Source organism: Somniosus microcephalus, chromosome 7 (genome assembly GCF_052327205.1).
Source record: "Somniosus microcephalus isolate GS21.2 chromosome 7, FLI_Smic_1.0, whole genome shotgun sequence".
NCBI lineage: Eukaryota > Metazoa > Chordata > Chondrichthyes > Squaliformes > Somniosidae > Somniosus > Somniosus microcephalus.
In genome coordinates, this window is record NC_140993.1 from 83,580,324 (window position 1) to 83,602,989 (window position 22,666).

The 22,666-nt window shown below is 42.6% G+C and overlaps 1 protein-coding gene across 6 annotated transcripts in view; it reads right to left on the minus strand.

Annotated features, from left to right (window-relative positions):
* Nucleotides 1-22,666, minus strand: part of otud6b (OTU deubiquitinase 6B) — a 61,570-nt gene that overhangs the window by 10,060 nt on the left and 28,844 nt on the right. The window contains exons 1-6 of one of the 6 annotated variants that reach the window (XR_015078988.1): nt 21,323-21,428; nt 17,072-17,226; nt 13,502-13,600; nt 12,956-13,268; nt 8,094-8,331; nt 3,928-3,989 (exon numbers count right to left, since the gene is read on the minus strand). Coding sequence is in view for 5 of the 6 variants with exons in the window: in XM_085992685.1 (XP_085848811.1) it covers nt 3,928-3,989; nt 12,956-13,268; nt 13,502-13,600; nt 17,072-17,226; nt 21,323-21,413 (720 nt within the window). In the remaining variant the exon portion in view is untranslated. The other 5 variants (XM_085992685.1, XM_085992689.1, XM_085992686.1 and 2 more) reach the window with 5 other exon arrangements.

Consider the following 22,666-nt stretch of genomic DNA (forward strand, 5'->3'; position numbering starts at 1 on the left):
GGGGAGGGGAGGGGAAGATACGTTTGGTGGTGGGATCACTTTGGAGGTAGCGGAAATGCCGGAGGATGATCCGTTGAATGTGGAGGCTGGTGGGGTGAAAGGTGAGGACAAGGGGAACCCTATCGTGGTTCCGGGAGGAGGGGCAGGGTGAGGGCAGAAGTGCGGGAGATGGAACTGACACGGTCGAGGGCAGTGTCAACCACAGTAAGAGGGGAATCCTCGGTTGCGGAAAAAGGAAGACATGTCTGAAGCACTTGGTGTGGAAGGTGGCGTCGTCGGAGCAAGATACGGCGGAGGCGGAGAGAACTGGGAGAATGGAATAGAGTCCTTACAGGAAGCGGGGTGGAGGAAGTGTAGTCCAGGTAGCTGTGCGAGTCAGTGGGCTTGTAGTAAATATTGGTCGATAACCTATCCCCAGAGATGGAGACGGAGAAGTCGAGGAAGGAAGGAAGAGTCCGAGATGGACCAGTGAAGGTGAGGGAAGGTGGAAATTGGAGGCAAAGTGAATGAAATTGTCAAGTTCGGGGCGAGAGCAGGAAACGGCACCGATACAGTCATCAATGTATCGGAAAAAGAGGTGAGGGAGGGGACCCGAGTAGGACTGAACAAAGATTGTTCCACATAGCCCACGAAAAGGCAGGCATAGCTAGGACCCGTGCGGGTACCCATGGCAACACCTTTGATTTGGAGGAAATGAGTGGAGTTAAAGGAGAAGTTGTTCAATGTGAGAACAAGTTCAGCCAGGCGGAGGAGGGTCGTGGTGGATGGGGACTGGTCGGGCCTTTGTTCAAGGAAGAAGCGGAGCGCCCTCAGGCCATCCGGGTGGGGGATGGAGGTGTGGGAGAGGGATTGTACGTCCATGGTGAAAAGGAAGCGGTTGGGGCCAGGAAACTGGAAACTGTTAAAGTGGCGGAGGGCGTCCGAAGAGTCGCGGATGTAGGTGGGAAGAGGACTGGACAAGGGGAGAAAAGATAGAGTCAAGATAGGAAGAGATAAGTTCTGTAGGGCAAGAACAGGCTGAAACGATGGGTCTACCAGGGCAGTCCAGTTTGTGGATCTTGGGAAGGAGGTAGAAGCGGGCTGTGCGGGGTTGGGGAACTATGAGGTTGGTGGCAGCAGGGGGAAGATCTCCAGAGGAGATGAGGTCAGTGAGAGTACTTGAAACGGTGGTTTGATGTTCGGTAGTGGGGTCATGGTCCAGGTGGAGGTAGGAGGAGGTGTCGGAGAGTTGGCGTTCAGCTTCCGCTAGGTAGAGGTCAGTACGCCAAACAACAACAGCACCACCCTTGTCAGCGGGTTTAATGACAATGTCAGGGTTGGATCTAAGATAATGGAGTGCTGCAAGTTCGGAGGGAGGTAGGTTGGAGTGAGTGAGGGGAGCAGAGAAATGGAGACGGCCGATGTCACAGTGGCAGTTAGCGATGAAAGATCTAGAGAGGGTAAGAGGCGATCAGTCCTCAGCAAAGGCCTGAGCTTCATCCCCTTACGCCCCCACCTCAATGAATTTCGAGCTCAGCACGATGTTGAGCTCTTTTTCCGCCGCCTTCGTCTCCGTGCCCACTTCACTGGCCAGGAGTCTTCCCCCCGCACAAACTGACCCTTTCTCCCGCTTGCAGAATTCCCGTTCTACCTGGACCCCTCCCCCTGGCCTCTTACCCTCTCTAGATCTTTTCATCGCTAACTGCCGCCGTGACATCGGCCGTCTCCATTTCTCTGCTCCCCTCACTCACTCCAACCTACCTCCCTCTGAACTTGCAGCACTCCATTCTCTTAGATCCAACCCTGACATTGTCATTAAACCCGCTGACAAGGGTGGTGCTGTTGTTTGGCGTACTGACCTCCAATTTCCACCCTTCCCTCACCTTCACACAGAAATCACACAGAAACCCCACAGTGCAGATAGAGGCCATTTCAGCCCTTCACATGGTCCATCTCTGACTCTTCCCTTCCCTTCCTCGACTTCTCTCCGTCTCCATCTCTGGGATAGGTTATCGACCAATATTCCACTACAAGCCCACTGACTCCCCACAGCTACGTGGACTACACTTCCTCCCACCCCGCTTCCTGTAAGGACTCTATTCCATTCTCCCAGTTTCTCTGTCTCCGCCGTATCTGCTCCGACGATGCCACCTTCCACACCAGTGCTTCAGACATGTCTTCCTTTTTCCGCAACCGAGGATTCCCCTCTACCGTGATTGACACAGCCCTCGACCGTGTCAGTTCTATCTCCCGCACTTCTGCCCTCACCCCTGCCCCTCCCTCCCGGAACCACGATAGGGTTCCCCTTGTCCTCACCTTTCACCCCACCAGCCTCCACATTCAACGGATCATCCTCCGCATTTCCGCTACCTCCAAAGTGATCCCACACCAAACGTATCTTCCCCTCCCCTCCCCTTTCAGCATTCCGCAGGGACCGCTCCCTCCGAGACACCCTAGTCCACTCCTCTATCACCCCAAACAGCCCTTCCTCTTCGCCTGGCACCTTCCCGTGCAGGAGGAGATGTAACACCTGCCCCTATACCTCCCCCCTTCCCACTGTCCAGGGCCCCAAACACCCTTCCAGGTGAAACAGCGATTTACTTGTACTTCTCGCAATCTAGTATACTGTATTCGCTGCTCACGATGCGGTCTCCTCTACATTGGGGAGACCAAACGCAGATTGGGTGACCGCTTTGCGGAACACCTCCGTTCAGTCCGTAAGGGTGACCCCGAGCTTCCGGTCGCCTGTCATTTTAATTCACCGCTCCATTCCCACTCGGACCTCACCGTCCTTGGCCTCTTGTATTGTTCCACAGAAGCTCAACGTAAACTCGAGGAACAGCACCTCATCTTCCGATTAGGCAGTCTGCAGCCTTCCGGACTCAATATCGAGTTCAACAATTTCAGATCATAAGCTCGGCCCCCATTTCATTTTCTCTTGTAATTGTTCCACTCCTTTTCCCCCCCCCCCCCCCCTTTCCTTTTGTTTCTCTCTCACACCTGGCAGCTATCTTTTGCCCTGCCAGTACACTTTACACCTAATCCCAGCCTATTACCATCTCGTCTAGCTTCTAATCTCTTTTACTTCTTTTGTTTCTTTTATTCTTTTGTCCGATCGCAGCCCTGCCTCCGATCTAGTTTCTTTTCTTTCCAGTTTTGAAGAAGGGTCCAACCCGAAACGTCAACTCAAATTTCTCTCCACGGATGTTGCCTGACCTGCTGAGTTTTTCCAGCATTTTCTGTTGTTATTTCGGATTTCCAACATCTGCAGTATTTTGCTATCGTATCTCTGCTTAATGTCTCCTCCAGATATTCTGATCTACAGCTATACAGATCCACATTCTGGTACAGGACATAATTGTGCCAACATCTCCATTTTTATCATTTAAAAACATCAAGAAACAGTAGTATTCTATATTGAAAATTCAAAATGAATTTAGTTTCATTCACAACTTTGAAAATTCTGAATTTTACCTTTTCATTCTTCATTCCTTGCATTACAAAAGCAGAATTAAAGAACATCCTAGAAGGCAGAGTGTTTGGAAAATTTGACCCAAGGAAAGGAATAGCCACGGTGGCAAAATGAAGGGTTATCTTGTATAAAAGAAAAAATATATACTCTGACTACAATCACATCTAGCATATCCACTTAAAATCAGACTCCTCCTCATTACCAGTAGGATAGCAGGGTACAAGTTTAACACAGAATGTGCTGGTTATAAGAACATAAGAAATAGGAGCAGGAGTAGGTCATTTGGCCCTTCGACCCTGCTCTGCCATTCAATGAGGTCATGGCTGATCTTCTGCCATGATTAGCTAAAGGACACAGTGAGAACATTATTTCAGTGAACGGACTAGCTTTTGTGTTGATAGATTACTTCTATTATTACCTATAAATCAGTATGAATATAATCTAAAAATAACTGCAGTAAAATAACAATTCCTTACCTCAAGTTGTCCACCCCAGGCTGCTGTGTTGGCTACCTCATCACAGTATTTTTCAAACTCCTCTGAAAGAGAGATACTTTTTGAAAGTATGATAGAAAAAAAAGTTGCAAAGCAAGAGTATGATACAAATCACATTATTTCCTCCAAACAAAAGACTGAAATCAGAGGCTTTGTAATTAGATTTTTAAATTCAACATAAAAAAAATTGTCTCCAGCCAGGAACTCAGCATGTGGGGTCATTGTGGACACAAACCCACATCCAACCATTCTGTGGCATTCCAATGCAGTGTGTCATCACCCCACAAATTATACTGTTTAAAGAGTAAGAACTTCAAACATGGCCAGATCCAAATGATAAACTACTGATAGTGTGGATGAGAACATAAGAAATAGGAGCAGGAGTAGGCCAAACAGCCCTTCAAGCCTGCTCCACCATTGAGTAAGATCATGGCTGAACTTCTACATCAACTCCACTTTCCTGCCCAATCCCCATATCCCTTGATTCCCTTAGTGCCCAAAAATCTATCGATCTCAGTCTTGATTAAACTCATCAATTGAGCATCCACAGCCCTCTGGGGTACAGAACTCCAAAAATTCACAATCCTCAGTGAAAAAAGTTCTCCTTCTCAGTCCTAAATGGCCAACTCCTTATTCTGAGACTGTGGCCTAGAAATTCAGTTGCCTTAGCGCCGCTTTTGAGGCGCTAGAGGGACTAGCGCCAGAGTTATGGCCAGTTTAAAAATTCCCTGGGGCCCTAAATCGGCGTTGCACCGGTAGCGCTGCGCCGGCACCGATGACGTCATCGGTGTGCGCAGCGTCCCGGTTGCCATGCCGACGGGCCCTAGCGCCGAAATTCAGTTGCGGCCGTCTCGCCCGTGGCAGCCGCAACTAAGACTCTGGCAACAGAGTCTTGCATGAGTTTGCGCCGGCACATTAAAGGCCCCGCGGCGGCCGGCCGCTTTCCCGCCGGCCGCCTGCCCGCAGCTCCCTCCCCGGACTTCTCCCCCCCACCCCCCGGAACAGATGCAAGCCCGGCACTTGTCCGAGGTGCCGGGCTCATTTTTAGACAGATTTGCGCGGGCCGCGGCCGGGTGCAGGCAGCTCCTCCTTAACGGAAGGAGGAGGCCTGCACTTCCCGAGCCTGCCGCACCGCATCGGGTGCCGCAGCGCCGGAATTACGGCGCGAAACGGCAGTTAGCGCCGATTTACCGCCGCAAAGACCCTTCAGTAGCGCCGGCAGCCGTTTGGGCGCGGCCCTGCTGAATTTTTGGCGCGCGCAGGGGGACTTAGCGCCGGCACTAACTTCCGGCGCTAAAGCCCTGGCTAAGCCAAAACCCAATTTCTAGGCCTGTGACTCTCCAGTCAGGGGAAACCACCTCTTAGCACCTACCCTGTCAAATCCACTAAGAATTTTATAGGTTTCAATGAGATCACCACTCAGTCTTCTAAACTCCAGAGAGTATAGGCCCATTCTACTCAATCTCTCCTCATAGGACAGCCCTCTCATCCCAGAATCAATCCAGTGAACTTTCATTGCACCCCCTTTGAGGCAACGAGATCCTTCCTTCAGTAAGGAGACCAAAACTGTACACAGTACTCTAGATGTGGTCTCACCAAAGCCCTATATAATTGCAGCAAGACATCCTTCCTCTTGTACTCCAACCCCCTTGCAATAAAGGCCAACATACCATTTGCCTTCCTAATTGCTTGCTGTACCTGCATGTTAACTCTGTGATTCTTGTACAAGGACACCCAAAGCCCTCCAAATACCAATATTTACTAGTCTCACCTTTTAAAAGATATTCTGCTTTTCTATTCTTCCGACCAAAGTGGATAATTTCACATTTCCCCACATTATACTCCATCTGCCACTTTCTTGCCCAATAACTTAATCTGTCTATATCCCTTTGCAGCCTCTTTACGTCCTCCTCATAGCTTACTTTCCCATCTAGCTTTGTATACCCAGCAAACTTGGATAAATTACATCTCCACTACAAGCGGAAAGCACCCCCCACCCCAATCTCTAGCACCCTCCCGCAATTGGCGACCTCCCTCCTGTAGAGGCTTGGATTCCTCTTGGGAGCTGGAAAAGTAACAATGAGGTCCTGCCATTAAATTTGGCAGGACCACTGCATCCCTAGCCTTGCCAGGTTTTCCCTGCTCTACCGCACTCGCCTGCACCCACCCCGCCTTAGTTGAGGTAATGCAGTTGAGTTTTTTTTTAAATTTGGGTGTTATATGCATCTTGTGCTAGATTTTCAATTGACACTAATTAAGTAGTGACGATAACTTGCTGACTGCTGCACCACATGGTGAATAAAATTTAATTTGTTCCTTTGGATTTAAAATTAACAGTGTGATTTGTATTTTCTTGAATTGCTGGAGATAGGAATAAATGCACCATCTCGTTTAATGTATTTTGTGCCAGCTTCTACACACTGGAGACAAATATATCCACCTTTAAATTTAGTATATACGATTCTTCATGGGAAGTTTAAAAAAATACAATTTAATAAAATTAAAAAATCAATGCCCCAACCCACACTTTCCCAACTCCTTCCACAACAGCCCGATTTCACTGTCTATCCTGCCACACCTATCTCCACTTTTCTCCAAGAGGAATCCAAGCGTCTAATATTAGTCATAGAAATTACAGCCCAGTAGGATTCCATTTAGCCCATATCAGTGCTAGCTTTTCAGTTAGACCTATTTATTGTAATCCCAATTTCCCCACCCTTTCGTACTCCTAAGGAAAAGTTACCCATTTGGTATAATCATCTGAGCATGAAATAGAAAATATTCTGAATGATTACTTTCTCAAAGATTCATGGGGGAAGATGCAACCAACATGCCCTTCACAAATAAAAAGTACACCTGAACTTCAATATAAATGAGGCTAAAGTCCTAAACAAGCTGAAAAGGCTTAGAACAAATAAACACCCAGGATTAGATGGTATTTATCCCAGAATGTTGAAAGATACTAAAATTAAATGGCAGAAGATAGATCAGAATGTTTTCTGAGGCTCTGAAGATGTTCACAGACAAAGCCACCAAGCGGCCAGTTTGTGAAATTACAGTATGATAAGCAAAACACATAAATATGGAAACCGGAAATTATAAACAGGAAATTATAACACAAAAAGTATAACAAAGTGTGATAATAGGAAGTCAAGTGGCAGACATAAGATTTATATAGATAGATATAGAGAGTAGATAGGGAGAAACTATTTCCGCTGGTTGGGGAATCTAGGACTAGGGGACATTGCCTAAAAATTAGAACCAGGCCTTTCAGGAGTGAAGTTAGGAAACACTTCTACATGCAAAGGGTGGTGGTTGTTGTTTTTTTATAACGGGAAAAGCTTATAATGCACTGTCTAGTTTGGCTATCCAGTCAATGGCCTCCCGAGATGCAAATGGAGAAGCGAGGTGCCTCCCTCATTTGCTTGTCATTGCTCCTCATGGGGAGCTGATGACAACCTACATGTGGTATCCCTGCGTGTGCTAGTTTACCGAGAACTTGCCAGCTAATGTCATCAAGAAGACGGCCGAACCCACAAAAGCAGCCGCTCGGTCAGGAAAGCATGAAAGCAAAGGGTGGTAGAAGTTTGGAACTCTCTTCCACAAACGGCAGCTGATGTTGGGTCAATTGTTAATTTTTAAATCCGAGATTGATAGATTTCTGTTAATCAAAGTTATTAAGGGATATGGGGCAAAGGTGGGTATATGGAGTTAGGTCACATATCAGCCATGATTTCATTGAATGGCAGAACAGGCTCAAGGGGCTAAATGGCCTACTCCTGTTCCTAAAAACCTGGACTACATTTCCTCTCAATGTTGGCCAGTCTTTTAAAACCTATTGTTGCCTACAAAATGTATGGTGGAAGCAAAGAGTAAGAAGTAAATATGTAAAAGGTTTTAAAGTTAACATTAAGAAAAGAAGTTATAGATAATATAAAAAACTAAAAACAAAAATACAGAAAAGTAGTAAGAATGGGACGGAAGGGACAAATGAAAATAAATTATTTACTTTTTTATTACTAAAATTGTACGCAAATGTTTATATTGCTGTGTTATTACACTAAAGTTATTCCTGACATTTGATAAAATTTATTACTTTACTGTAATATTGTCAGCGCATGAACAGAAAACTTACAAAGCAGACCAACCTATGATAGGGACAAGAATGTCCTCAGAATGTCTTACATCTGCAGATTAGTTATCTGTTGGACATTACAAATTGTGTGTCATAAAAAATACTCTAGCTTTGGTTTGCCATTTCTTATAAAGTGATGTTTTCAGAACAATTTTTTTTTTTTTTTTTTTTAAGCGGTTGACGAGATAATGTTCTGGAGGTAATTTTGTAATAAATACGAACAAGTGAGGCGCCCACTGAAGAAGTCAAATCTGGAGGGAACAAAAGTGTGGATAAGGATTTCAGCAATAATTAGGTAAAGTAACAGTGCAGGCAGGCAATGTTGTTAGGTTAAAGTAAGCAGTCTTGGTTATGAAGAGGGTATGGGGTTTGAAACAGCTTAGAGTTGAATAGAACGCTTGAAGTTCTGCATTGTCGGGTTCATAGAATGCTCAGGGTTCACCCTGAGCAAACAGCTGAGGAAGGAGTGGAGTTTTTGGCAGCTGCCAAATAGGATGGCTTTAGCCATACAAATACTATGGGCTGAAGTTTCCGGGGTGGTAGCAGGCGAGATCGGTGGCAGGTCGGGTGGGAAAGTTGTTATTTTTGACAGCATCTCGCTCCCACGCGCCTTTCCCCCAGGCGTGTCTGTCATTATGGAGCTGACTTGACCAACAGAGGCGGGCGACCCAATTGAGATCATTATCAGGTAGTTTACAGGCATTTAAGAGCCTTTTTTCCACTTACTTTTTAAATTTCTCTGCACGGCCATGGGAACCACGTCTGTCAATCTGAGGCGTGAGTTCCGTGGCCATTGCTCCAGCTGATTACTTGACAGCATGGAGAACAAACCAAAATAAAAACATGTTGATTACAGCAGCTAACAGATTGATGGAGATTTTGTTCTATTTGGAAAGCTACTGGTAAATTAATTCAGAAATTCCTGAAGGTGTGTAAGTGCTAAAGGCTCCCCTCCTATCCTGGATGGTGAGGGAAATACATTTTTCACTGGCTATTCTCGGCTGTTGCCTTCCAATTCAACAGCAATTGCAGTGAATTGATCTGCACTATAAAACATGACATATACCATTTAAGTAAATTTTTTGTGTTGTTTCTGGTCAGGTTTTTCTCACCGTATACTGTGATTGTCCAGTTACAGATTAAATCAAGTCATAGGAAATAGGAGCAGGAGTAGGCCATTCGGCCCTTCGAGCCTGCTCCGCCATTCAATGAGATCACGGTTGATCTTCTGCCTCAATTTCATTCACCTGCCCCATCGCCATATCCCTTGATGCCTTTACTAGTCAGAAATCTATCTACTTCGGTTTTGAATATACCCAATGACTGAGCCTCCACAGCCCTCTGGGGTAGAGAATTCCAAAGATTCACCACCCTCTGTGAGAAGAAATTTCTTCTCATCTCAGTCCTGAATGGCCTTCCCTTTATCCTGAGGCTGTGGCCCCTGGTTCTAGACTCCCCAGCCAAGGGAAACATTCTCCCAGCATCCATCCCATCAAGCCCTATAATAATTTTGTATGCTTCAATGAGATCCCCTCTCATTCTTCTGAATTCAAGAGAATACAGGCCTAGTTTACTCAATCTCTTCTCATACGACTGTCCCGCCATCCCAGGAATCAATCTCGTGAACCTTCGTTGCACTCCTTCTATGGCAAGTATATCCTTCCTTAGGTAAGACCAAAATTGTACACAGTACTCCAGGTGTGGTCTCACCAAGGCCCTATATAATTGGAGTACGACTTCTTTACTCCTGTACTCAAATCCTCTTGTAATGAAGGCCAGCATACCATTTGCCTTCCTAATGGCTTGCTGCACCTGCACATTCACTTTCAGTGACTCATGTACAAGGACACCCAGGTCCCTTTGAGCATCTGCATTCCCCAATCTTTCACCATTTAGGAAATACTCTGCCTTTCTGTTTTTTCTACCAAAGTGGATAACTTCACATTTATCCACATTATATTCCATCTGCCATGTTCTCGCCCACTCACTGAGCCTGTCGAGATCCCCTTGAAGCCTCTTCACATCCTCTTCACAACTGACACCTAGCTTTGTATCAGCAGCAAATTTGGAAATGTTACATTTAGTCCCCTCATCCTAATCATTGATATAGATTGTGAATAGCTGGGGCCCAAACACCGATCCTTGCGGTATCCCACTAGTCACAGCCTGCCATCCTGAAAAAGACCCGTTTATCCTTACTCTTTGTTTTCTGTCTGTTAACCAATTCTCAATCCATGCTGGTATATTACCCCCAATTCCATGTGCCCTAATTTTGTTCACCAACCTCTTGTGTGGGACCTTATCGAAGGCCTTCTGAAAATCCAGATACACCACATCTACCGGTTCCCCTTTGTCTACTCCACTAGTTACATCCTCAAAAGAACTCCAATAGGTTTGTCAAACGGGATTTCTTTTTCATAAATCCATGTTGACTCTGCCCAATCTTACTATTAGTTTCTAAGTGCCCAGTTATTGCATCCTTTATGATAGATTCCAGCAGTTTCCCAACTACTGATGTGAGGCTAACAGGTCTGTCGTTCCCCGTTTTCTCTCTCCCTCCTTTCTTAAATAGCGGGGTTATATTTGCTATCCTCCAATCTGCAGGAACCGTTCCAGAATCTATAGAATTTTGGAAGATGACAGCCAATGCGTCCACTATCCCAGTGGCCACCTCTTTCAAAACCCTAGCATGTAGGTCATCCAGTCCTTGGGATTTATCGACTTTTAGTCCCATTAATTTTGCTAGTATTGTTTTTTCACTAATAATAATTTCCTTAAGTTCCTCATTCTCGCCACACCCTTTGTTTTCTCGTATTTCTGGGAGGTTTTTTGTGTCTTCCTCCGTGAAGACAGAAACAAAGTATTTATTTAATTTCTCTGCCATTTCCTCATTTCCCATTATAAATTATCCCGTCTCTGACTGTAAAGGACCTACATTTACCTTCGCCAGTCTTTTCCTTTTCACATACCTACAGAAGCTTTTACAATCCGCTTTTAAATTTTGCGCTAGTTTGTGCTCTTATTCCATTTTCCCTTTCTTTATCAATTTCTTGGTCCCCCTTTGCTGATTTCTAAAACGATCCAATCCTCAGGCTGACCGCTTTTTCTGGCAACTTTATAAGCTTCCTCCTTTGACTTAATACTAGCTTTAATTTCTTTTGTTAGCCATGGTTGGATCACTTTTCCTTTTGGGTTTTTATGACCTAGAGGAATATAGGTTTGTTGCAAATTATGCATTATTTCCTTGAATGTTAGCCATTGTATGTCCACCTTCATACCTTTTAGTGTAGCCTCCCAATCTACCATGGCCAACTTGTCCCTCATACCCTTGTAGTTTCCTCTGTTTAGATTGAAAACCGTAGTTTCAGATTGGACTACATCACTCTCAAACTTAATGTAAAATTCAATAATATTATGGTCACTTGTCCCCAACGGCCCCTTTACCACAAGATTATTGATTTGCCCTTTCTCATTACACAGTACCAGATCCAGAATAGCCTGTTCCCTGGTTGGTTCCTCCACATACTGATCCAGGAAACCATCTCGCATGCATTCTAAGAATTCGTCCTCCACACCATCAGTGGTAATTTGATTTGCCCAGTCAATATGTAGATTAAAGTCCCCCATGATTACCGTATTGCCCTTGCTACATGCACTTCTAATTTCTTGATTGATACTATGCCCTACATTACCACTACCATCAACCGTAACAATTTAATTATCATAACTCATTCCATTGGTTCATTTTGCTTTCAGTCCCTAATTTAATTTTTCAGTCTGAGACTTTAGGGTGAATTTCTGCAGAGGTTCTCTCACTTGTCCATTGTTAACTTCAACGGAAGAGCTGCAGGAATCCCAGAAGCACCACTTACTGTTTGTCAGGGTTTCTGCAGCTCTTCCGCTGAACTTGCAGAAGATTGTAATTCCACCCCTTTACAATTACATTTAAAATCTGCTTCATTTTATGTTACCTATACACACATTTTATTTGTACCAGTTACTGATACAGAAGTCTATAGATTTATGACTAAAGCACCAATAACTTCCCAATTAATGTACTTTTAAATTATGTTCTTGATCGTATTTGTAGATGGCATCATATTACTTGATATTATTTAAATATTTCTTTGTCACTCATATATAATGTTTATTATATTATTGTAGAATAAAGATTAAACACCCACTTTTTTAGATTAAACTTAAAATGTAATGTGACCATGGTCCCGGTTGAAAACTCATCATGAATGACATCACCAGACCCGCTCCATCTAATTGGGCCGGGTAACGGGCTGGGTGGGTTTAATAGGCCCCGTTAAGGCAAGTTCATTTTCTGCAGCAGGATGGACCCAGCAGCAGGGTCGCGACCCGCCACGGACACCGCCCGCACCAGACCCACCAAGGTAGGCAAAATTCCGGCCTAATTTTTAGAAAGTTCTGGCTCATCCACGATTTACTGTTAAACAAACAATCTGATGCTGAGCAAAGTGACAGTCATGGAGTCAATGATGGCATTAGAAAAGTACAGGTTGGCATCATCAGCATACATGTCAGAAGCTGATCCCATCACTTTAAGTAATGTCACTGAGGTCAACAAATAAACGAGTGAAAGGAAGCAGACTAGGATAAAACCTTACGACGTTCTTGACTTGGCCATGTGGGAGCAGGACGAGAAGTCATTGCTCGAGATGTGCTGGTTAAAGTACGCTAATCGCCTCCAACAGCAGAAAAATTGGTGCAGCATAGATATATTTGAAATTATTATAATGCTTGCTCTTTTGTGAAACACAGACATAAAACACAAGCATGATTGAAAGTTAATTTTTTTTAAACAGAATCAATAACTTCAAGTATTTGAAGCATCATACCAATACTTACCAGGTGTATACATGTCTCCTGTATTAGAGTTGGTCAGAAAAGGTAGGAAATCATCTACGTGACTTCTCATGTATTCCGCTGCCTGTGTCCTTAGCTCTGCAAGGGTCAATAGACTGCTCTGGTTTGTAAGTTGGTCTTCAATAGCTTTGTACATGCAGTGACCATCAGATGGGATCTGCTTGATCTGTAACTGCCTTTTAGCAAGGATTTCAGCAAGTTTCTGATTTTCCAGGTGTCTGGCTCCTTTCAAATTCTCTACTTCAGCTTCAGCTATTCTCTCTTCCCTTTCTTTGTCCTGAGCAGCTTTCTTCTCCTTGTATTGAAGTTGAAAATATATATTTTTAAAATGACTGAAATCAAGTATTACAGCATTGCGTACATATACAATACCAGTTTCCAAACATGACAGCTGACTAAAATGTTTACACTTTCTTTTAAAAATGTCTTTAAACACTATTTTGAACTTAAAACTGTGCAGTTGCCATATGGTTTTTTTTAAATCAAGAGGGAAAATACGATCAGGATATTTATAGTCAAAAAACGCACCCTTCTCTTCTGTGCCTTGGACACCCGAGACTGCTTAACTTCTTTCTCATTATCGATTTCGAATTCTAAATTTGCAATTCCATTGGTAGAAGATTCAACCTAACAGGAAAGAATATCAGAACTTAAAATCCATCCTCATACCCATTTTAACATAGCTTTAGAGCATTAGTTTACATTATTAAAGTCCTCGTTTGTCTATAGAAATCCGATGTCTAAATTCCAAAAATAGAGCTCCAAGGCTTTCTGTTGCCTTATCAATTTTGGCCAGTAAATACTATATGGTTGAAAGCATGTTAGGTATACTGCAACACCCAACTACATCCCATCAATGAAATTAAAACAAAACTAGCTTCGAGAATCTATGGCCCGGAAATTGTGGTCAGTAGCGAAGCAAAGGCGTTCGCCGCTGGCCCCAAAAGCTCGCGATCTCTGTGGCGAGAAGTTTGCCTTTCTCAACGCGCAAGTCAAATCAGTGGGGCATTTCTAGCGCGAGCTACTGCGATAGCAACAAGCTGTCTAAGCAGCCAATAACAATGCAGAATTCGCACAGACAGGGAACCAGGAACTGAAGATGATAGCAAAATACTGCAGATGCTGGAAATCCAAAATAACAACAGAAAATGCTGGAAAAACTCAGCAGGCCAGGCAACATCCATGGAGAGAGAAATAGAGTCAACGTTTCAGGTCAAAACCCTTTGTCAAGACTGGACAAGTCTTGACAAAGAGTTTGACTCGAAACGTTGACTCTATTTCTCTCTCCACGGATGTTGCCTGGCCTGCTGAGTTTTTCCAGCATTTTCTGTTGTTATTCAGGAACTGAAGATGTTGCTTTTATTCTAACTTTAAAAAATTGTTACGGAGAGCAGAACAAAGATTGGGGCTCTCACATGAGGAAAAGGTAAACCTGAAATAAATATGAACAAACTTTTAAAAAATATAATTTTTTTTAGTTACTTAAAAATTATAAATTTTCATAATTATGGAGAAATGTGATACTCCACAAAAATTAAAATTCGTTTTTCAGGGTCATAACATTTGTTTTAGCAGTCAATACACTGTTAAAACCTGTTACACATAATCCAACAAGGCCTAACTTTTAATGGGGTTTTTACAATATATATTAATGATCTGGACGAGGGAATTGGATGTAATATCTCCAAATTTGCAGACGACACAAAGCTGGGAGGGAGAGTATGCTGTGAGGAGGATGTCGTGAAACTCCAGTACGATTTGGACAGGTTGGGTGATTGGGCAGAAACATGGCAAATGCACTATAATGTGGATAAATGTGAGGTTATCCACTTTGGTGGCAAAAACAGGAAGGCAGATTATTATTTGAATGGCAATAGATTGGGAGAAGGGGAAGTGCAAAGAGACCTGGGTGTTCTTGTGCACCAGTCGCTGAAGGTAAGCATGCAGGTGCAGCAGGCGGTTAAGAAGGCAAATGGTGTGTTGGCCTTCGTAGCAAGAGGGTTCGAGTACAAGAACAAGGATGTCTTGCTGCAGTTGTACAGGGCCTTGGTGAGACCGCACCTTGAGTATTGTGTGCAGTTTTGGTCGCCTTACCTGAGGAAGGACGTTCTTGCCATGGAAGGAGTGCAGCGAAGATTCACCAGGCTGATACCTGGGATGGCAGGAATGACGTATGAGGAGAGATTGTGTCGATTGGGCTTATACTCACTGGAGTTTAGAAGATTGAGAGGGGATCTCATCGAAACCTATAAAATTCTGTCAGGCCTGGACAGACTAGATGCAGGAAGGATGTTTCTGATGGCCGGGGAGTCCAGAACCAGGGGTCATAGTCTAAGGATAAGGGGTAAGCCATTTAGGACTGAAATGAGGAGGAATTTCTTCACCCAGAGAGTGGTGAACCTGTGGAATTCTCTGCCACAGAGGGCGGTGGAGGCCAGTTCATTAAGTATATTCAAGAAAGAGTTGGATACATTTCTTAAGGCTAAAGGGATCAAAGGATATGGGGAGAAGGCAGGGACAGGGTACTGAATTTGGATGATCAGCCATGATCTCATTAAATGGCGGAGCAGGCTCGAAGGGCCGAATGGCCTACTCCTGCTCCTATCTTCTATGTTTCTATGTTTAACAGTGATATTATTGCGGAAAAGCCCAAGTTTTCGTCAGTTTCACTGATTACACTGATTGGCGGCTGGGGGGGGGGGGCGGCGTGTTGGCGGTGGCAAGGGCACAGCGCAGCCAGTGTCAGAGCAGTGAACGACTGACCACAACTTCAGGATTTCCATGTTAGGATGCACATGCGCATGCGCTAAATCCTCAAGTTGCGGTCAGTTTCAAAGAGGTAATAACAGCAAACATGGTTCATTTCAGCTGTTAGTTCGCAGTTACTACCCGCCGCAAATTCCGGGTCCACACTTTTTCCTCCACCAGAAATACACATAAATGTTGATTTTTGTTGCTGGTGTGATACGGTACAAGTTTTTAATATAAAAAGAGTATCCAGTGGCATAAAATCAATACAGCAATTGTGATTTTAAAAATGTTCTGAGAGATAACTTGGTGACTGCAAGGCTATGGAGTCAACGTATATATCTTGAAAACACGCCCATGGTAAATTGCAGTATTTGATTGGTTACTCAGGAGTTGCTGAAGGTAGGAAAGGTAAAGCAAAATTTTGTGATAACTCACTTTGTGCCAGTTACTATATAGTCCTGACTACAATTCCTGCAAATTGGGCAAATTTTGACTGAATTGGTAAATTCTGCAAAGTAAAATTAAGATTTGACTGATTTTTTTTAAGCCATCAAAATTATTTGCTCTACATAATTATGCTCTATTAGATTTATTTCCAACTGTGATGGCATGATGTGATAAATTGTATTAAGATATTATTTGATTACGTTGAAGTCTTTACTCTTATTTTCCTCCCCATACAGAATAATTTTCACCAACAGTAGCCACCTCTGCAGATTTCCATGGTAACACTCCAGTTTTTAATTGGCATTTGTAAACTGCATATTTTAGCGCATATATAAATGATGCACTGAGACTGAACTGGCAGATATGAAGTGCAATGTTTATTCTCAGTTTAGTTTTCACCTGCAAGAATGATCAACCAATGAAAATCATCAGGAACTCTCCAAATTCACGTTCCCCCCCCCCCCCACCCCCCGATATTGGATGACGGTTTACCAACGTGATACTTATATACAACAAATGATTGGGAATCTATTTTAAAGCTGTGACAAGCCAGAGATACAGAATACATCATAAACCATAAGGATAAAGCTCAAGGTTGTGCCACAACCAAATAACGCTTCACTGTTCTATTCAAAATATTAGTGAGAAAATAATCTGATATTTGTGTTTACAAGTACAATTAAAGTTTGATCGTCTATGCTTTTCTTGCATTTATGCTATTTAGCAAAAAGAAGAATGAGAATGGCCTATGAATAAAGCTCTCAAACTGAGGCAGCATCATGCATTGATATCAGGAATTTTCTGATATATATGGAATATTGTATATTCCATCCCTTTTAATAGGAGGAATTTGTTTTAGTTGGAAGAAGGAGGAATCTAAACACAATACCATTCCCTCACCGTACTAGATTTATCAAGTGACCGAGTGAGCTGTTTAAGTTCCTCCTCATGCCTTAGTTCCAGCTCGGCCTCAATTTTTGCTACTTCTTCTACTAGCTGTTTTCTTCTTTTCTTGTCATTTTTAGCGACAGCATTTTTCATTCCCTGTATTTTAGCTGCAATTCAAAGTGAAGGCATAATATTTAGCACTTTGTTTTCTTTACATATAAAAATAAAAATTTCTACATATATTGAATAACGTAAAGCAGGACATGCCTACCTGGATGTAATTTAATTGAGCAAGTCAGTTAAAAGTGAAGCTCAAACCCCAGATTAGTTCAGTAATATTTTAAAATATTATCACAACTTTTGTGACTATGTCAGGTAAATGGACAAGTGAAAGTAGTACAGTACAACATTTAAAAAAGAGTAATAAACTACCTTTTGGAATCATTATTCAGGATTTCAAGTATATGAAAGACCCTATGCTGAAATTACAAGCTTGGCCATTTAAATTTGCCCAAATCTTTAACACCTTTACCATTAATTGTTATAATGCTTACCAGCCTAATAAACCAATCTATCCCTGGATAAACCTACAGTAAAGAAACTGCATTCTTAAATTTTGGCTTAAAGTCTTTTTAAAAATAAAAACTAAAATAGCACTAGAATACAAACTTAGTATTTTACCAGCACTACTCATTTTTTTTTAAACTTCATAAATTAAATTTAATATAAATAACTTGGAGTCCATAACACCTGTTTCTACAAAGTTCAGCATAGTTCATTTAAAAAAAAAATCATTGGAAATCAAAGAGTTAAAAGTTTTAATGATTATACTCATGATATAAACTCAGTACATATTTATTATCTGGCTAGAATTTCCCAACTTATACCAAACAGTTGATCAAAACAAAACCCAAGTACCATACATACAGTAAATGAAGAATGGAACACAGTAGAAGATTATTTACTTCTCATTCATGCTTTCCTACTTTCTTTTCTGCCAACACGTTTTTCCAGCTGAACAAACACTACTGGAAACTGCATATCTCCAATAAATATTTAACACCTCCCAAATGTTTTGGATAGAAGTAAATGTATTTGTGCCAACACTAATTCAAATCATGTAGCTTAATATAAATGTAACATCCTCTCAAGTGCAATGACACTACATAGAAATGAATGCATTAATGTCAACACTAGTGGAAACTGTAACTCAATGTAAATGTAGCATTATTTTAAACAAACTGAATGTATTACCAACACCAAGTGTACATTCTTTGAATTGCAATATTTGAAAGTATTTAGCCAACATTACCAGGAATAATGTACCTCAAAGTGCCTTTGAACTATGATTATGACATTTGCAATGTATAGAATATCTTTTTGGACCATGTTTATATATTTTGCTTTATGAATGAAGTGTATTAAAATATACTTTGCCCAAATATTGCTCTTTAGCCAGTAAAATGGAATAATAAAACCACAGGCTATTCCACCACCCTAATAAATGTCTATTTCACAAACTCTAAAAGATAGTTGTTGGGTATGATTGATCATTCCTCTTCACCCCAAAGTTAATTATCCACACCAGTACTAATCAACCACCACCAACAACTTGTATTTATATAGCACCTTTAATGTAGTAAAACATCCTGAGGCACTTCACAGGAGTATTATAAGACAAAAAAATTGACAGAGCCACATAAGGAAAGATTAGGGCAGATGACCAAAAGCTTGGTCAGAGAGGTAGGTTTTAAGGAGCGTCTTAAAAGGAGGAAAGAGAGGTAGATAGGCGGAGAGGTTTAGGGAGGGAATTCCAGAGCTTAGGGCCTTGGCAACAAAAGGCACAACCACCAATGGTTGAGCAATTATAATCAGGGATGCTCAAGAGGGCAGAATTAGAGGAGCGCAGATATCTCGGGGGGGAGTTTGGGGCTGGAGGAGATTACAGAGATAGGGAGGGGCGAGGCCATGGAGGGACTTGAAAACAAAGATGAGAATTTTGAAATTAAGGAGCTGCTGTGCCCTTGTCACCATCATAACAGACATGGTCAGTTCTAAATAGGATCGTGTGCATGTATATTTTTGTATAAAGCAAGAACTGCTTTGGGTGAAAAAGCTATCTCCTACAAAAGCAACCCTTTTCCTACCCTAAAATAAAAACAGAAAATGCTGGAGAAACTCAGCAGGTGAAGAGAGAAATAGAGTTAACGTTTCAGGTTGATGACCTTTCGTCAGAACTGGAAAAAAGCAGGCAATGGAACAGATTTTTAAGCAACTGAAGAGGCTGGGAAAGGGGGGAGGAGATGAAAGAACAAAAGGGAAGGTCTGAGATAAGATGGAAGGCAGAAGAGATTAAAAGGTATTCAAGGCAAAAGGAGATGGTAATGGAACAGGTTAAGAAACAAAGGATGGCTCTAGATGAAGTGTAAATTGTGCTGGCAGAATGAAAGACAGCTGCCATGTGGGGGAGAAGAAAAAAAGACAAAAAGTATGGATAAAAAATATTTGAAGTAACACCGCTCAGTTTTTATATGTCTTAAGGGCCTGCTGTGCAGTTAATTTTATTAAATGAAAAGTAAAATTTGGCAATAACCAGGAGCCAATGTAGATCAGCGAGCACAGGGTGATCGGGACTTGGTGCGAGTTAGGACACGGGCAGCCAAGTTTTGGATGACCTCAAGTTTACATACTGTAGAACATGGGAGGTCAGCCAGGAGTGCGTTGGAATGGTCAAGTATAGAGGTAACAAAGGCATGGATGAGGGTTTCAACAGCTTTCTTTCCAAGCTCAGCATCTGAACACGATTGTTAGTAACCAAATTAGTATATTGCCAAATTTTACTTTTCATTTAATAAAATTAATTTAGTGCATAGCAGGCCCTTAAGACATATAAAAACTGAGCGGTATTACTTCAAATGGGTTAGGGTAGGGAAAAGGGTTGCTTTTGGAGGGAATACTCGCTGGAGTTTAGAAGAATGAGAGGGGATCTCATTGAAACTTATAAAATTCTAACAGGACTAGACAGACTAGATGCTGGAAGGATGTTCCCGATGGCCGGGGAGTCCAGAACCAGGGGTCACAGTCTAAAAGATAAGGGGTAAGCCATTTAGGACAGAGATGAGGAGGAATTACTTCACCCAGAGAGTGGTGAACCTGTGGCATTCTCTACCACAGAAGGCAGTGGAGGCCAATTCATTAAATATATTCAAGAAGGAGTTAGATATATTTCTTAAGGCTAAAGGGATCAAGAGATATGGGGAGAAGGCAGGGACAGGGTATTGAATTTGGATGATCAGCCATAATCTCATTGAATGGCAGAGCAGGCTTGAGTGGCCGAATGGCCTACTCCTATCTTTTATGTTTCTATAGCTTTTTCACCCAAAGCAATTCTTGCTTCATACAAAAATATACACACGGTCCTGTTCAGAACTGGCCATGTCTGTTATGATGGTGACAAAGGCACAGCCATCATTTTAAGACCAAAGTTAACATTTTGTAGAGCCATCATTTCATTCCCTGGAAGCAAACTCCTGAACCCGGGGGGCGACAGGCAGGACAGTCCAGCGCTAAAGACACGATCCCTCAACAACGGCTCGATCCGAGATCAGATCAAGAGAAGTGGCCAAGCAACGACAGGAGGCTATGCAGAGCAAGTGCTTCCCGGAGGAGAGCGGCCGCTGCCCGGGGACCGGACCGGACCCCACCACTGTCGGCTCGGCCCCTCCGACCGCCAGAAGAAGTGACGGTGCACATTAATCCAGCCCTTCTGTATCCGCGAGCATTGCTCTTCGGCACAAACCCAACCGCGCCTTTAAATTCCAGCAACAACTCTGTGCTGCAAAAATGCAACGAGCCGCGTACACGTTTGCCGGGCGGGAGGCGGGCTCTTTCTCCCTTTGCCGCTCAGTTTTCGCGTACCCTGCAATTCTTTCTTTTCCTTGCGGTGCTTTTTAAAAAGCATATCCTCCTCAGTTTCTATTTCTTCCATAGTATTTGCGGCAACCGACTCTGAACTCCTCTGCGGCCTGTGAACACAAAACCGCCAAGCACTTTCCTTTTCGGCAGCAGTCACCAGCCCCTTTCCCCTTTCAACTCTAACCTCAATAGTAATTAAAGCTGCGCCGTACAGGATACTTTTCAAACTGTCACTAAAAGCACCGTTGCAGTATCTAGTTCATTAAGTCTACTTTTGTTGGAAGATTAAATCCTGACATCAATTACCGAACCAAAGAGCAACCCTCTTACAAAATTCTGAATGAGCACCTTTAAATACTTCAAATTCAGTTAGCAGCGAGTTGATTGGTTTATTGTGATATTTGGAAGATTCACAGCCCTGATGCAAGAGGTCTACCATCTTCACAGACGAATAACCCCTTCCCGTTGCTCTTTTCATTACCAACTTTATATGGAATGCTCGACACAGTTGGATGAAACTAAAGCAGCTTGTAGAAGCATATCAATAATTTGTGATTCCAATAAGTAACACATAACTAGGCCTGTTGCATCAGAGTTTGCATTGACTCCAGGTGATTGGGCAACTTCAGTAAAAAATATTTTTATATATCTACAAAGTATTATCTTAAGTTTGTAGCAGGTAACCCATTTGATACATAGTTAGCCAGCAATTGGAGTTAACCCCTCATGAATATATTTTTTAAAAGGCAAGAAAAGACCATTGGACTCAACAAGTTTGCCCCATCCAGTAATTGGTGTATACTTGCGCACCAGTCACCCATTTCCAATAATGCTATTTCCTGGGGGAGACAGCGAAAGAAAGAAGTGGCACTTATTAAGCCGCTTCATGTTCTGAGGACGTCCTAAAACGCTTTACGACCAATGAACTACTCTAGGAAAATAGAACATAGGAACAGAAGTAAGCCATTCAGGCCTCAAGCCTATTCCACAAAAATTGCAATGACAGACACACAGAGGCTGTCCCATTTATATTATGGAGAGACACACACAGCCTCTAAACACTGAAGTGTTGTTATGTAAGCAAACACGATAACCAATTTGCACACAGTAATGCCCCACAAACAGCAAACTAATAAATGAGCAGATATTCTGTTTTTTGCTGGTGTTGATATTGGAAAGACAAAGCATTAAAAAAATTGGCCAATTCAGGGAAAACTCTGGGAATTTTCTCTCTGACTCCATAAGACAAATAAGCAAGTTCCAGGAGACTGCAGTTGCCCAAGATGCTTCACACTCTCATCTTCTGCAGTGGAACGGTGCTTAAAGGGTGCGGGAAGAACGGGAAATTCTGTTGTTTTCTTATTTCACGTGCAAAAGCAATCCTTTTCTCAACAAAAAGCAAATATTACAGTTAAAGATTTTTTTGATATTTTTCCACAGAAAGGATTTGGAAAGAGTTATTTTAATATTGGGATGTAAAAGAAATTTGTCTTCACTTGAGTTTATAAAGAAGGGTACCCAGGTGAAAGGGTGTTAATAGGCTAAATTGAGGTTAATTTTCCCAGAGTCTAAACAATAGTTTGCCTGGGTAATCAGGAAAGTGTAGTATGTTTGTAGATTAATAGTGGTTGAGAGTTCAATTTGGAGCTGTTGGGCTCGATTTTAATTCCCGAGGCGGGTTGGAGTCAGGTT